This window comes from Alnus glutinosa, chromosome 5, assembly GCF_958979055.1.
Source record: "Alnus glutinosa chromosome 5, dhAlnGlut1.1, whole genome shotgun sequence".
NCBI lineage: Eukaryota > Viridiplantae > Streptophyta > Magnoliopsida > Fagales > Betulaceae > Alnus > Alnus glutinosa.
In genome coordinates this window covers 25,448,419-25,464,383 of record NC_084890.1, presented here as the reverse complement: position 1 = coordinate 25,464,383, position 15,965 = coordinate 25,448,419, and the positions used below count along the sequence as shown (strand labels likewise).

At 39.7% G+C, this 15,965-nt stretch overlaps 1 protein-coding gene and 1 pseudogene across 4 annotated transcripts in view; both read left to right on the top strand.

The window, feature by feature from the left end:
- Positions 1-4,119, top strand: part of LOC133868425 (F-box/FBD/LRR-repeat protein At1g51370-like) — a 69,047-nt gene extending 64,928 nt beyond the window's left edge. The window contains exons 1-6 of one of the 4 annotated variants that reach the window (XM_062305325.1): positions 592-805; positions 1,074-1,173; positions 1,390-1,476; positions 1,621-2,616; positions 2,709-2,852; positions 3,693-4,119. In XM_062305325.1, coding sequence (XP_062161309.1) covers positions 1,084-1,173; positions 1,390-1,476; positions 1,621-2,616; positions 2,709-2,852; positions 3,693-4,046 — 1,671 coding nt within the window. In that variant the 5' untranslated portion in view covers positions 592-805; positions 1,074-1,083 and the 3' untranslated portion in view covers positions 4,047-4,119. Of the gene's footprint in view, positions 1-591; positions 806-1,069; positions 1,174-1,389; positions 1,477-1,620; positions 2,617-2,708; positions 2,853-3,692 lie in introns of those variants that run through there. The other 3 variants (XM_062305324.1, XM_062305322.1, XM_062305323.1) reach the window with 3 other exon arrangements.
- An 86-nt stretch (positions 4,120-4,205) lies between these two features.
- On the top strand, positions 4,206-14,566 carry LOC133869163 (F-box/LRR-repeat protein 13-like; annotated as a pseudogene).
- Positions 14,567-15,965: the final 1,399 nt, after the last annotated feature.

Here is a 15,965-nt window from a genome sequence, read left to right as displayed (position 1 = left end):
TAGTCTCTGGATATATGATAATTGAGTTGTCTTCTACTTGTCACCCATGTTTCAAGTAAACCAAAGGTGGGGAGCATTTTCTTCTTTTTTGCCGGCCACCCATTTTCTTCTTCTTTTTTAATTTTTAAAACATTATATTGTGCCATCCCTTCTGCAAGGCACCTATTTTCTTCCTTTTTTTTTTTAATTAAAATTTTTAAAATTTTAGTTTAAAATTAATAGTTTTTTAAAATTTCTTTATTTATTTTTTAAAAATACAGTTTTTTTATTAATGTTTTATTTTAATTTTTAAGAAAATAACGGTATCATATGAATATTTGGACAAAAGTTGCCTCTTTGACACACTTTAATAATTTAATAAGTTATATTAATACACTTGAAAATTTTATAAACTATTTTAAGATGGCTGATTTTATATATATATATATATATATATATATATATATATATATATATATATTTTTTTTTTTTTCTTCCCTAAATATATTTTAATTTGTGTCCTGTTTGGTATAGAAACGGACACATCTTAAAAACCGTTCATCCAAAAAGACTCAAAAAAAAAAAAAAAAAAGAACACAATACGAGGGGTAGTACATGTCTATTTATCCTTGCGGACTTGCCGTCTCTCTCTCTATACTTCTGCTGTCTCTCGGCAGATCATCGAAGGTGAAGCTTTTTTTCTTTTCTTTCTTTCTCTGCAACGGTGTGAGGCCCAGATCAACAAAGAAATCAGAAAGATTCAAAGTTTTGTGGGCTTGATACCACAACAGGAAATCCATAGCTCTAGGAAGGCCTTCGGCTCCAGGTATGACCTGTATTCTATCTTCTTGTCTGTTGTTTGCAGTAAGCCAAATTCCCAACTTTCATATTTGGTGATTCATCTCTTTTTTTTGATGATTTTTTGTTGATTCATCCTTCTGCATTAGAGTCCTTGATTCATAATATTAGATTTTCAGTGATAAAGTTGGCTGCTTTTGGCTCTGCATTCAGTGAACTGCTATGCTTTGCGGACTGAATCTTATATTTTTTGCCCTTTGGAGTAACATTGACTGAACCCTAATGTTTTTAGCCAGAGAGCAGTGGATGATCATGAAGCGGGAACGGGAGGAAATACGGCCTGAGGGCCCCAATAATTGCATCCCCAAGTTTTGTTTTGGATTTTCTGTGCCAGAGGTATCTATCTATTATTTTATATGCTGCACTTGTTTGTTTCTTATAGAGACAGATATTGAAAACTTGAAACATGGGAAATTCGAATTCCAAGTCGCCATAGCTTTTTATAATTATGCAAATTTACTAAATTTTATGGAACAATTTCATGAAAGGTGAGACCTTTCTCTATAATAATAATGTCAGCTAATCGAGAGCTTCATTGCTCTTCATTATCAGATTGACAAGATAATGGAGGACCGGTTGCCAACAAACCAAAAATCCAGACTTAAGTGGCCACAATCTCAGGCCAAGACGTTGCTTGGTGTAAGTTTAAGTTTTAGATATATTTCTATGTAATCCACATTATATTAAACACTCTAAATTGTTTTTTTTTTTTTTTGGCTTTATTAACAACAAAGACGTACCTTTACTTTGGAATCTTGTTTATGTTATTTTGTGTGCACACAGATTGACAATGCCCTAGAGGCCGATCTGACTGGTAGATTGCCGGTGGACATTCTTTCTTCTATAACATCATTAATCTCATTGAGGGAAGCTGCCACTACTAGTATCCTTTCAAAAAGATGGAGATACATTTGGAGGACCTCTTCTAATCTTGACTTAGATGCCAAAAACATGCTTGGACATTTTTTATACTTGGACCATTTCAAAAGGCAGCCTACTCAGTGGAAACAGAAGCAAAAGGGAAGATTTGTTAGATGGGCCAATCATATTCTAGAACTCTATGTCGGCAAAAACGTAGATTCCTTCAGGGTTGAGTATCCGTTGGGTAGTGATCATGGTTGCGACGTTGATCGATGGATTCAATTTGCAATTGATATGCAAGTTCAAAAGCTTGACATCAACCTGTTAGACGATCATTTGTCAGACTTGTATCATGACCTCTATAAATTTCCATATTGGCTATTTGCTCAAGCTGGGAAACGGCCAAAGATAAAACATTTGTCTTTGAATTTTTGCAGCCTGAGTATTCCAGAAAATTACAATGGCTTGAACTCCCTTTCATCCCTCTCATTGAAAAAGATAAGTTTAAATCAAGAGAATGTGTATAACATTTTGACTAGTTGCCCATCTTTAGAATGGTTTAGTATAAGCGAATGCCGTTGTCCATTTCGTTTGAAATTATCTAGTGGATGTCGGTCTCTCAGGCTGAGACACTTGAGGATATTTCGTTGCGAGCCTTTAGAAAGAGTTGAAATTCATGATGCCGTAAGTGTTGCATCAATTGAGTACGACGCAAAGATGTTTGGGCAGGTCTTATTAAAGAACAGTGCACAACCTGTTAGACTATGTGTGACTTTGCAGTCTGATCGTAGAACTTTGCAGTCTGATCGGAGAACTTTGCAGCCTGATCCTAGAACTCAAATAGCGTATGTCCTTGGCACACTTGCAAAAGACTTTCCTCTAGTTGAGACTTTATTAGTGTCCACTCCATATGCCCAGGTATTGCCACAGCAAAAATTTTAGTTGAACTTTTTGTCATCATTTTTGAACATCATGTCTCTAGTTAATCATTTCTTTCCATTGTCTTTCAGGTTGATTTAATATCTAAGCACTTAACCACATTTACTAGACTCAAGCAATTGAAGCTATTAGGTGTAAGATTTAGAAAAATTCTGCTGGACCTGACCTCTGCATTTTTGGAGGCGGCTCCATCATTGGTTGAACTGGAGATGGATGTAAGTTATCTTCTATATCAAGGACATTTTTATTTGATTGTTGAGCTGCACCGGGCTTTTTGTTCCTTGGAACTTTGTACAATCTCTTTATTTTTTTATTTTTTTTCTTTTGATATGTTATTAAACTAAGATTTGTATGATTGTTTACCCCTTTTTTAAGCCATAAGCTCCATTTTATGTTTTCAAACAAAATATTAGTTGGAGCAGTCTTTAGACTTGGATAAATATTGGGTGTTTTGTGACCTGATTAATGGAAGTATTCCTTTTATAGGTAACATGGCAGAGATATTTTTTACACTTTTCTTTACACCATTGTTTGAAAGATTTTCTTTTTAAACGCAAATATCACCTATTGTTTCTAAGACGTCAGGAAGGATTTGTCACCGAGATATTTTTATGGTATAATTTCAAATGCATTTTGCATTCAATTTTTTGGAAAGATTCGGGATTGGAGAGTGGAAATGATTGCCAGTATTTTAACTAGTGTTTGACAAAATTTAGGTTAAAAAACAAACCTGGTTTACTACTTGCTTTGAGTAATTTTTTTCAGAACGTAGTTATCCACCCATTGTTTTGTATGATATCAACAAGAATTTGGAGTGAAAGTATATATAGGATGGTTTCTATACTTTATATATTCACATTCACTAGTTTCTTCTAGGCAATAGATTTTGACAAGTGAACGGAAAGAGTTGTTAGTGATGTTATTGTTATCTAAGAGTTGAAAAGATATTATGTGAGTGGTTTATGCTCTATGCCATTAGTGATTATTAGCCATTGGAAATCAGTCTCACTTGGTTTTAATGTACAATTTTTGTTTTGCTTCTTTCTTGTTTTTAGCTCCATCTTCCCTGCAGCGAGGACGACCGGATAAAGCGCCAAAAGATAATAGAAGGAGCAGATTACAGAGAACACAAGAAGATACCTCTTAAAGAATATTGTCAACATCAGCGTCTCAAGAAAGTGGAGCTACGTGGTTTTTCTGCTTGTCCAATTGAATTTGACCTTGCCGTACTTCTGCTAAAAAATGCTATTCTGCTTGAGAAGATGAGAATTGTTCTAGAAATAACACCTTATTTAGGCGACGGTGAATGCTGGGTTATGGGCTTATCCAAAACTAAAATTGAGCGAGAGAAAATTCTCAAAATTCTGGGTCCGGAGGTGCCATCTACGGTTGATTTAGTACTCGTGTGATCTTTCTTGTTATTATTTTTGTGGGGGGAAATTTGCCCTTCCTGTGAAAATTTTCATGGAAGAAAACGATGAATATTTATTGTGCAGTTTACATGATGATTTATTTCTGAATAATGATAAGGATGATTGTATTGTTACTGTTTTGTAGAGATTTTAGAACACCATAGGAGATTTATGCAAGTAAAAACAAGAAACCCTAGTTGTTGAAGCATGCAGCTTAGTTATATCTGGATTCTGGACTATAAGAATGATGAAAGGAAGTTGGGCTCATTCATTTCTTCACAATCTAAATGCAGGTAATCTCCTCCACTTCAAATTCATTTCTTCTTCACAATAATAAAGATTAATATTGCATTGCTCAATAGATATGATTACCTTGATTATATCCCCACCAGCTCAGCTCACTTGATTTATAATAAAACATTTTGAGTGGAATATCTAAAAATAATAAAAATTATTTTTATGCGAGCATGCTGAAAGTTATAATTTCTCATGTGAATCTCAGGCCAAGACGTTGCTTGGTGTAAGTTTAAGTTTTGATATATTTCTATGCAATCCACATTATATTAAACACTCTAAATTGTTTGTTTTTTTTTTTGGCTTTATTAATAACAAAGACGTACCTTTACTTTGGAATCTTGTTTATGTTATTTTGTGTGCACACAGATTGACAATGACCCAGAGGCCGATCTGACTGGTAGATTGCCGGTGGATATTCTTTCTTCTATAATATCATTAAACTCATTGAGGGAGGCTGCCACTACTAGTATCCTTTCAAAAAGATGGAGATACATTTGGAGGACCTCTTCTAATCTTGACCTAGATGCCAAAAACATGCTTGGACATTTTTTATACTTGGACCATTTCAAAAGGTAGCCTACTCTGTGGAAACAGAAGCAAAAGGGAAGATTTGTTAGATGGGCCAATCATATTCTAGAACTCTATGTCGGCAAAAACGTAGATTCCTTCAAGGTTGAGTATCCGTTGGGTAGTGATCATGGTTGCGACGTTGATCGATGGATTCAATTTGCAATTGATATGCAAGTTCAAAAGCTTGACATCAACCTGTTAGACGATCATTTGTCAGACTTGTATCATGAGCTCTATAAATTTCCATATTGGCTATTTGCTCTAGCAGGGAAACGGCCAAAGATAAAACATTTGTCTTTGAATTTTTGCAGCCTGTTAAATAGTCTCCTTCATTTGAGCTCCTATGCCTTCCAAAATCTAATTTATTAAGTTTTATTCTTTTTCACGTTAACAGGATACCCTGGTTGCTTGAAATACCATGTTCCTAAAAGTCCAAAACAAACACTATTGATGATTTAGGCGGTTTAATCCACTTTACCTGGTGTGTGTAAATGACAAGCAAGCAAGCCTAAACAAAAGATTAGCAGGCTCTAAATGATTGTTTGTAACTAGATCATAATGTCGTGTTCAAGAAGATGGTCGGTGGAGTCAAAGGATTTTGAGTTGGTGGTAGCTGGGGGAGAGACTGGGGTTCGATTCCGAGAAAAATGCAGAGGGAGGTTAAGGTCAATTTTTCTGGAGAGAGATGAGATTGGGTGGTTAGTACGCATTTTTGAGGAACTAGTGACTGTGGAAGACTCTCGGGTTTTTTGGAATCAAGCCTCCTATGGACTTCCTCGTGTCATTGCTCAGAGATGCTTCAACAGACACGGCAGCTTTCTGCTGGTGGAGGAATATGCCGGAAGTAGGAAAAGCGGAGTGGTGCTAATTCCAGAGGGAAGAGGCGGAGAGGGTTGGGACTTATTTGGCTCGGCTCTACACTGTGCCAATGAGTTTCTTAGATACGGAGGAAGCAGAGTGGACGTTCGGCCTGAGGTTCAGTCTCAGGCAATGAGGGGAAGGAGGAGTTTTGCGGAAGTTTTGAAGAACACAGGGCCACACGTGGAGATAGATACGGGCGTGTGCTCAGGGAAGATAGATCCGTTGCCTTGTAGGTTGGAAAACATCCCGGTGGGTGAGGCCAAAACCACTGTCGTCCCTCAAATTCTGGTTAATGATCCGGCGTCCGGCAAGGCGATATTGAAGAGAACTTTGCATGGACCATCGGTCCTTGAGAATTCGGACGTTCAGAGAACGATCCAAAGGTCCAAAGTCCCAACGGTTCTGAACCCTGATGCACACTACCTAGTAAAGCAGACTGGCACAGCTCCTGTTACCGAGGCTCCTGCAACACGCAAAATCCACTCTGGCGTCAGTCCTGAACTAGTCAAAATCAGGACCACTTTGCAGAGGCTGCAACAAGAAATTGGTCTTTGTCTGGCGGATCTTGCCAAGATAGAGGGTGGAGTTGTGGATAGTGGGCCAATGGCTTCCGGGTTTCGGCCCACTGTCAGGAATGCCATGGGTTTACGAGGAACATGGCCCAAAAACAGGAAAATGAAAGGGAAGGCTCCCATGGCAAACCAGGTCAACAGGCCCAACTTCGTTTTCAAAGCCAAGGAACGCGCGGGCCTGTCCTCTAACCAGGCCCCTTTGGTTTCAGGGGATCCCGGCGCATCCTCTTCGACGCCGGAGACGCTACCGCCGGCAAAAGGTGACGGCTCTCAATCACAAGCTGATAGGGACTGTATTCAGCCCCAAGCATCGGAAAGTTCAGTCCTTCCCCCTCTGAAGGCATCCTCTTCGGATTCAGTTCCGGAACTGCTGTTTGGTCATGTTGGCAAGCTACCCGTTTCTCCACCGGTGGTCGTGTCTCCCAACAGCTCGGGGTTGGAAAGGAGCAAGGGCGAGACAGTAGCTCTTGTGGAAGCTTTGGAGAGTGCAGAAATAAGTCCTAGGCCGGAAATGTGTGAGCATTTTCAGGGGTCTCTTCCGGATAGTCTGCTGCTAGTTGAGGCACCAGAAAACGTTTCAGAGTTGGAAAAGGGGTCCATGGTGCAGGTGCAGTCGCCGGTTGATGCATGGGTGCCAAGGATATCGACAGGGTTAGCTCCTTGGCAGATACCGTTGGGGGAAAAATGGATACAAAATATGGGGGAGGTCTTGGGTTCCAGCAGCAATTCCAAAGGGGATTCAGAAATGGTGGTATTCCAGGAGGGTGAGAAGGGAGGAGAGGCGGGTACGAGTAGGGTGTCCCCTCTCAACGCTTACTCTCCAGTTGTGGAGGGAGAGGGGTATTCGGACTGGGTTCTTCAGCGTGCGAATGATATTTATCCCATTGTGAAGATGACGTATATGGGACACAAGTTGCAATTGTTGGCATTGTTGACTTGCATCGAAGGAGATCGTCGCAATGGAGATGGAAGCTCAAAGGGCAAGAGGGAGGTCAAGAATTTGGTGAGTTCTGTAAATTACGATACTAAGAGCTCTGGCTCTAATCGTGGGAAAAGGAGGGCTAGGGGTCTCATTGTTGTGCCATGAAGCCCAAGATTCTATCTTGGAATGTGAGGGGGTTGAACAATAGGCGTAAACGCCTAAGGATTAGCAACTTGCTCAGAGAATGGAAGGTGGATATCTTGTGCTTTCAAGAGACCAAAGTTCATAGTCCATCGAGAAACTTTGTGCGTAGCATATGGGGAAGTAATTATGTGGATTGGTGCAGCTTGGACTCTTGTGGGGCTTCAGGGGGTATCTTGATCATGTGGGATAAGAGGGTGGTGGAGAAGGTCGATGTATGCTTGGGGGAGTTCACGCTTGCAGTTTCTTTTAGGAATATTGCAGACGGATTTGAGTGGGCTTTTGCGGGGGTGTATGGCCCGAATCACTATATTGATAGGAGGAGGCTCTGGGATGAGCTAGCTGGGATGCTCAATTGGTGGATCTTGCCTTGGTGTATAGGGGGGGATTTTAATATTACTCGGTTTTCTAGTGAACGTTCTGGAGAAGGCAGTGTGTCTGGCATGAGGGATTTTGGTGACTTTATCTATGATCAGGGCTTGATGGACTTCCCTCTCGCTGGAGGCTCTTTCACTTGGTCGCTCTCTGGCGACCCTCCCACTTGGTCAAGGATTGACCGTTTTCTTGTTTCCCCTGATTGGGAATCTAGGTTTTCTGTGAGATCACAGAAGAGACTTCCCCGCCTTTATTCTGATCATTTTCCAATTCTTCTTGATTGCAGCGACACTACTAGGAGAAAAAGGCCATTCAAATTCGAAAATATGTGGCTTAAGGCGGATGGGTTCGTGGGTTTGGTGAAACAGTGGTGGGATTCCTATTCGTTTCAAGGTACTCCCAGTTTCGTTATAGCTTGCAAGTTTAAGGCTCTGAAGCAACATTTGAAGATTTGGAATGAAGAAGTCTTTGGTAACGTGGAGAGAAATAAGAGAAAGCTATTTGAAGAGCTTCAGGCCTTTGATTCTATTGAAGGTAGTAGGGCTTTGGGCGAGGAGGAGCAACTAAAAAAGTCAGAGATTGTCAGCGAATTAGAGAGGGTTTCTCTGTTGGAAGAGATTAGTTGGAGGCAAAAGTCGAGGGTAACGTGGTTAAAGGAAGGGGACAAATGTACTAAATATTTCCATTCTATAGCCAACTCAAACAGAAGATACAATTCTATTGATTCTTTAATGATTGGTGATTCACTCTCTTCTAATCAGACAGAGATAGGCGATCACGCGGTTCACTATTATCATACTCTCTTTTCTGAGAAGTACAGTTGGAGGCCTTCGTTGGATGATCTATCCTTTGACACTATCTTGGAATCAGAGGCTAGCTGGCTGGAAAGACCTTTTGAGGAGGAGGAGGTTAGGAAGGTAGTGTTCGCATTGAAGGGAGACAAGGCACCAGGTCCTGATGGTTTTTCCATGGCTTTCTTCCAAGCTTGCTGGGAAGTATTGAGTCCAGACATTATGGAGGTTTTTTCTGACTTTCATGAGAGAGGTGCGTTTGAGAAGAGTCTGAATACATCGTTTATTTCTCTCATTCCAAAGATTCCTGGAGCTAACTCTCTCAAAGACTTCCGACCTATCAGTCTTGTGGGAGGCATCTACAAGATCATTGCCAAAGTGTTGGCAAACCGACTGAAAGGGGTCTTGGAGAAGGTTATCTCCAAATCCCAGAGTGCATTCATCAAAGGGAGACAGATTCTTGATCCAGTCCTTATTGCCAACGAATGCATTGACAGCCGTGTAAGATCAGGGGAACCAGGTGTCATTTGTAAAATGGACTTGGAGAAAGCTTATGACCATGTTAATTGGAATTTTCTTTTGTATATGTTGAGGCGATGTGGCTTCGGGGGAAAATGGTGTTCATGGATAGCTCGATGCATTTCTTCTGCGCGGTTTTCGGTTCTAGTCAATGGCTCTCCTAATGGTTTTTTCAGTAGTTCTCGAGGCTTGAGGCAAGGGGACCCCTTGTCACCCCTGCTGTTTGTATTTGTTATGGAGGCTTTGAGCCGTATGATTACACAGGCGGTCAGTGGGGGTTTATTGGAAGGATTCTTAGTGGGTAATGTTTCTATCTCACATCTTTTGTTTGCCGATGACACATTGATTTTCTGCAGTGCTCGCACATCTCAGTTACAGAATCTGCGGAGTCTTTTTCTTTTGTTTGAAGCAATCTCGGGTTTGAAGGTCAATTTGGCAAAATCCAATTTAATTCCAGTGGGGAATGTTGAACAAGGGGAAAGATTAGCAGACATCCTAGGGTGTGAGGTTGTTTCCTTACCAGCAAAGTATCTCGGTCTTCCTTTGGGGGCTTCCTATAAGTCTACACGTATATGGGACGGAGTTATTGAGAAGATAGAAAAGCGGTTGGCTAGTTGGAAAAGGTTATATCTTTCCAAGGGTGGCAGAGTTACTCTTATTAAGAGCACCCTTTCCAATCTTCCTACCTATTATATGTCTTTATTCCCTATTCCGGGGAGTGTTGCGGCTCGGATCGAAAAATTGCATCGAGACTTTCTATGGGGAGGGTTGGGTGAAGAGGTTAAATTTCATTTGGTGAATTGGGCGAAGGTCTGTACTCCTATTTCAGAAGGAGGTTTGGGTATAAGAAATTTGGTAATGTTCAATCGAGCTTTGTTAGGGAAATGGTTATGGCGATTTGGGTTGGAAAGAGATGCTTGGTGGAGAGGTGTGATAGATTCCAAGTTTGGTAGCATGTGGGGTGGTTGGTGCTCCCGGGAGCTTGTAGGGGCTTTTGGAGTGGGGTTGTGGAAGAATATAAGGAAAGGGTGGGAGACATTCTCCGGTTTTACCAGATTTGAGGTGGGGGACGGGGAAAGAATTAGATTTTGGCATGACTTGTGGTGCGGAGACTCGGTTTTGAAAGAAGTCTTTCCTGATTTATTTGGTATTGCTCGGGTGAAGGATGCGTCAGTGGCAGACAATGTGGAAGTTTTGGGCGGTTCAACTCAGTGGAACGTGAGCTTTGTCAGAGAGGCGCATGATTGGGAAGTGGATGTGTTTGCTTCTTTTTTCCAGGTCTTACATGCAACCAGAGTGAACAGAGATCGGGCAGACAGACTTTGGTGGGTGGCTTCCAAGAAAGGTTTATTCAAGGTCAAGTCTTTTTTCAGATCTTTGACTTGCTCTGGTGATTCTTGGTTCCCTTGGAAGTGTGTGTGGCGGACTCAGGCACCTCCAAGGGCAGCCTTTTTTACTTGGTCTGCTGCACTAGGAAAGATCCTTACTGTGGATAATCTTAGGAAGAGGCATTTGATCATTGTAGACAGATGCTGTTTATGTAAGAGAGACGGGGAATCTGTGGATCACATTCTTCTACATTGCGACGTGGCGTCAACTCTGTGGAATAACATATTCTCTCGGTTTGGCATTTCTTGGGTAATGCCTAGAAGAGTGATAGACCTATTGGCAGGCTGGTGGAAGTCGGGGAGACCTCTGAGTGCTACAATTTGGAAGATGGTTCCTATTTGCATTTTTTGGTGCGTGTGGAAAGAAAGGAATCGAAGGTGTTTTGAAAACTTGGAGGGTTCCCTGGAGGAGGTGTTAGAGTCTTTTTTACTTACTTTGTATAATTGGTCGATGGCCTTTTTGTACCCTATTTCAGTCAGCTATGCTGATTTTTTTGTTCGTTTTTCTCTTTCTAGTTAGGTGTTTCCTTTTGTATACGTCCAGTGTACTAAGGGGCGCCTTACGCTTTCAATAAGACTATTATTACTTATCAAAAAAAAAATTTTTTGCAGCCTGAGTATTCCAGAAAATTACAATGGCTTGAACTCCCTTTCATCCCTCGCATTGAAAAAGACAAGTTTAAATCAAGAGGATGTAGATAACATTTTGTCTAGTTGCCCATCTTTACAATGGTTTAGTATAAGTGAATGCCGTTGTCCATTTCGTTTAAAATTATCTAGTGGATGTCGGTTTCTCAGGCTGAGGCACTTGAGGATATTTCGTTGCGAGCCTTTAGAAAGAGTTGAAATTCATGATGCCATAGGTATTGCATCAATTGAGTATGACGCAAAGATGTTTGGGCAGGTCTTGTTAAAGAACATTGCAGAACCTGTTAGACTATGTGTGACTTTGCAGTCTAATCGTAGAACTTTGCAGTCTGATCGTAGAACTTTGCAGCCTGATCCTAGAACTCAAATAACATATGTCCTTAGCACACTTGCAAAAGACTTTCCTCTAGTTGAAACTTTATTAGTGTCCACTCCATTTGTCCAGGTATTGCCACAGCAAAAATTTTAGTTGAACTTTTTGTCATCATTTTTTAACATCATGTCTTTAGTTAATCATTTCTTTCCATTGTATTTCAGGTTGATTTAATACCTAAGCCCTTAACCACATTTACTAGACTCAAGCAATTGAAGCTATTAGGTGTAAGATTTAGAAAAATCTTGCTGGACCTGACCTCTGCTTTTTTGGAGGCGGCTCCATCATTGGTTGAACTTGAGATGGATGTAAGTTATCTTCTATATCAAGCACATTTTTATTTGATTGTTGACCTGCAACGGGCCTTTTGTTCCCTGGAACTTTGTACAATCTCTTTATTTTTATTTTTTTGCTTTTGATACGTTATTAAACTAAGATTTGTATGATTGTTTACCCTTTTTTTAAGCCATAGCTCCATTTTATGTTTTCAAACAAAATATTAGTTGGAGGAGTCTCTAGACTTGGATAAATATTGGGTGTTTTGTGACCTGATTAATGGAAGTATTCCTTTTATAGGTAACATGGCAGAGATATTTATTACACTTTTCTTTACACCATTGTTTGAAAGATTTTCTTTTTAAACGCAAATATCACCTATTGTTTCTACGACGCCAGGAAGGATTTGTCACCGAGATATTTTTATGTTATAATTTCAAATGCATTTTGCATTCAATTTTTTGGAAAGATTCGGGATTGGAGAGTGGAAATGATTGCCAGTAATTTAACTATTGTTTGACAAAATTTAGGTTAAAAAAGAACCTGGTTTACTACTTGCTTTGAGTAAATTTTTTCAGAACGTAGTTATCCACCTATTGTTTTGTATGATATTAACAAGAATTTGGAGTGAAAGTATATATAGGATGGTTTCTATACTTTATATATTCACATTCACTAGTTTCTTCTAGGCAAGAGATTTTGACAAGTGAGCGGAAAGAGTTGTTAGTGATGTTATTGTTATCTAAGAGTTGAAAAGATATTATGTGAGTGGTTTATGCTCTATGCCATTAGTGATTATTAGTCTTTGGAAATCGGTCTCACTTGGTTTTAATGTACAATTTTTTGTCTTGAATTCAAAAACATGATATATTTGACTATTTTCTTTTTAGGTTTGCAGCTTGATGCTTCTGATTGTAATGATTTGTGGACGCCTTTGGTGGCGAGAAAAAATTTCATTTAGTGAATTGGAACAAGATCTGTACGCCTTTGTATGCAGGTGGGTTAGGAGTTCACAATCTCATCCAGTTCAATCGAGCGCTCCTGGGTAAATGGTTGTGGAGATATGGTAGGGAGAGAGAGGCTTTATGGCGGTTGGTGATTGATGCCAAATTCCAGAGTCTAGAGGGTGGGTGGTGCTCGAAAGAGGTTTCGGGTTCTTTCGGAGTGGGTGTATGGAAACATATAAGGAGGGGGTGGGAGAAATTCCGCAACTTCGTTCGTTTTGAAGTGGGGAGTGGATCAAATATTAGCTTTTGGAAAGATTGGTGGTGTGGGGATGGTTCCTTGAAGCAATGCTTTCCAGCTCTTTTTTCTATAGTAAGGAACAAAGACGCGTTGGTGGCGGATAATTTGGTGGTTCATAATGGTGTAATTCAGTGGAATGTTCTTTTTACGAGACAAATCCAGGGTTGGGAGATGGACATGGTCCTTTCTTTCTTCGATCGATTATATTCCACTTCGACTCGTCAAGGAGAGAGTGACAGATTAGTGTGGAATCCCTCCAAAAAAGGTTTATTTGAGGTGAGATCCTTCTACGATGAGCTCATTAAGGAAGATGGCCCTTATTTTCCTTGGAAGAATATTTGGCGTGTTAAGGCTCCAACAAGGGTGGCTTTCTTCGTTTGGTCAGCGGCTTTGGGCAAAATATTGACGCACGATAACTTGCGTAAGAGGAATGTAATAGTAATGGAGTGGTGTTGTTTATGCAAGAAGAGTGGGGAGTCTATAGATCACTTGTTACTTCATTGCGAGGTCGCCCAGGCTCTTTGGAGCTACGTTCTTATTTTATTTGGGGTTGAGTGGGTTATGCCTCGAACGGTGTTGGAATTGTTAAAGAGTTGGGGAGCGGCAATGGGGAGTGGTCAAGCTACAGAGGCTTAGCGTTTAGCTCCTTTGTGCTTGCTTTGGTGTATTTGGAGGGAGCGGAATGCTCGTCTGTTTGAAGATGTAGAGACATCTATGGTGGAGCTTCGGAAGCGGCTGATCGATACTTTATATTTTTGGATAGTGCCACACCATAGTTTGAGTGTATTTACTTATGTAGATTTCTTAAATTTATTTTCTGTTCGACCCTGTTAGGGGCTTTCTTGTATACCTCCCGTGTATAAGGGTTGCGCCCCTCTGCGCTTTTTAATAAATTGCTATTACTTATCAAAAAAAATGATTTGTGGACGCCTTTTTTGTTTTTTTGTTTTTGTTTTTTTTTTTTTTTTTGTGATTAATTCTCTCATATTGTTATATATATGCGACAACATGTACTCATGTTTTGACTATCTTGGAAATATCCTTCTGATTGTGACATGTTATTCAAAATAATTAATACCTTGCTTAAAAATCAACAATTTTTGTTTTGTTCTTTCTTGTTTTTAGCTCCATCTTCCCTGCAGTGAGGAAGAACGGATAAAGCGCCAAAAGATAATAGAAGGAGCAGATTACAGAGAGCACAAAAAGATACCTCTTAAAGAATATTGTCAACATCAGCGTCTCAAGAAAGTGGAGCTACGTGGTTTTTATGCTTGTCCAATTGAATTTGACCTTGCCGTACTTCTGCTAAAAAATGCTATTCTGCTTGAGAAGATGAGAATTGTTCTAGAAATAACACCTTATTTAGGCGACGGTGAATGCTGTGTTATAGAGATATCCAAAACTAAAATCGAGCGAGAGCGAATTCTCAAAATTCTGGGTCCGGAGGTGCCATCTACAGTTAATTTAGTACTCGAGTGATCTTTCTTGTTATTATTTTCGTGGGGGGAAATATGTTCTTCCTGTGAAAATTTTCATGGAAGAAAACGATGAATATTTATTGTGCAGTTTACATGATGATTTATTTCTGAATAATGATAAGGATGATTCTATTGTTACTGTTTTGTAGAGATTTTAGAACACCATAGGAGATTTATGCAAGTAAAAACAAGAAACCCTAGTTGTTGAAGCATGCAGCTTAGTTATATCTGGATTCTGGACTATAAGAATGATGAAAGGAAGTTGGGCTCATTCATTTCTTCACAATCTAAATACAGGTAACCTCCACTTCAAATTCATTTCTTCTTCACAATAATACAGATTAATATTGCATTGCTCAATAGATATAATTACCTTGATTATATATCCCCACCAGCTCAGCTCACTTGATTTATAATAAAACATTTTGAGTGCAATATCTAAAAATAATAAAAATTATTTTTATGCGAGCATGCTGAAAGTTATAATTTCTCATGTGAATCTCAGCTGATCCATTTATTTAGGTTAGCTAAGTAAGGTTGGGTGTCAGGCTTGTCACACATGCATCAAGTGTTCAAATAATTTACAAATTCAGCTACATGCCAAAACTCTATCAATACTAATTACAAGAGTTACATGAGCAGATATCAAACATGGCAACATATGCAAATTTTGGCACAGGCCGTCAAGCACATAAATAATTTTTTGAGAGAATGAGAGGCTATTTCTTTACAATAATTATCAGTTATTAGAGCACTAGTAGCAGATCCCTTATAAGTAGTTTTGTTCCCTAAAATAAGGAAAATTTGAAAAAAAATCACAAAAAATCAAGCTACAGTAGTTACCCTATTTTAGAGGGTCACCCTTGGAAAGCTACAGTGCTTCCCAATGTATTGGGAAGCACTGTAGCTTCCCAACAGCTTATTTTAATAAAAGAAAACGTTTGTCTCTCTCCTCTCTCTACGCATCCTCAACCTAAAAAAAAACAGCTCTCTCTCTCCTCTCTCATTCAGTCTTCTTCAACCTCTCCTTGCGGGTCTTGCGGCTCCCACCCACCTCAACTCCCACAAAATCCCCTTCCTCCTCCTTGAAGCTTCTGATGCCGTCTGCGGAGATGGACAGAGATGGACAACGACGCTTCTCCCTTCACCCCTCTGTCTCTCTCTTGTTCTCTGTCTTCTCTCATTCTCAATCAACAACAGATGAGTGAACAAAAGAAAAAACGAAGAAACAAAGAACAGGAGAGGGATTGAGTAAAAAAGAAGATGCAGACAAGAGCGAGAAAGAAGATGGAGAGAGAGAGAGAGAGAGAGAGAGAGAGAAGAAGAAGAAGAAGAAGAAGAAGAAGAAGAAGAAGAAGAAGAAGAAGAAGAAGAAGAAGAGATTTTATGGAAAAAAAAAA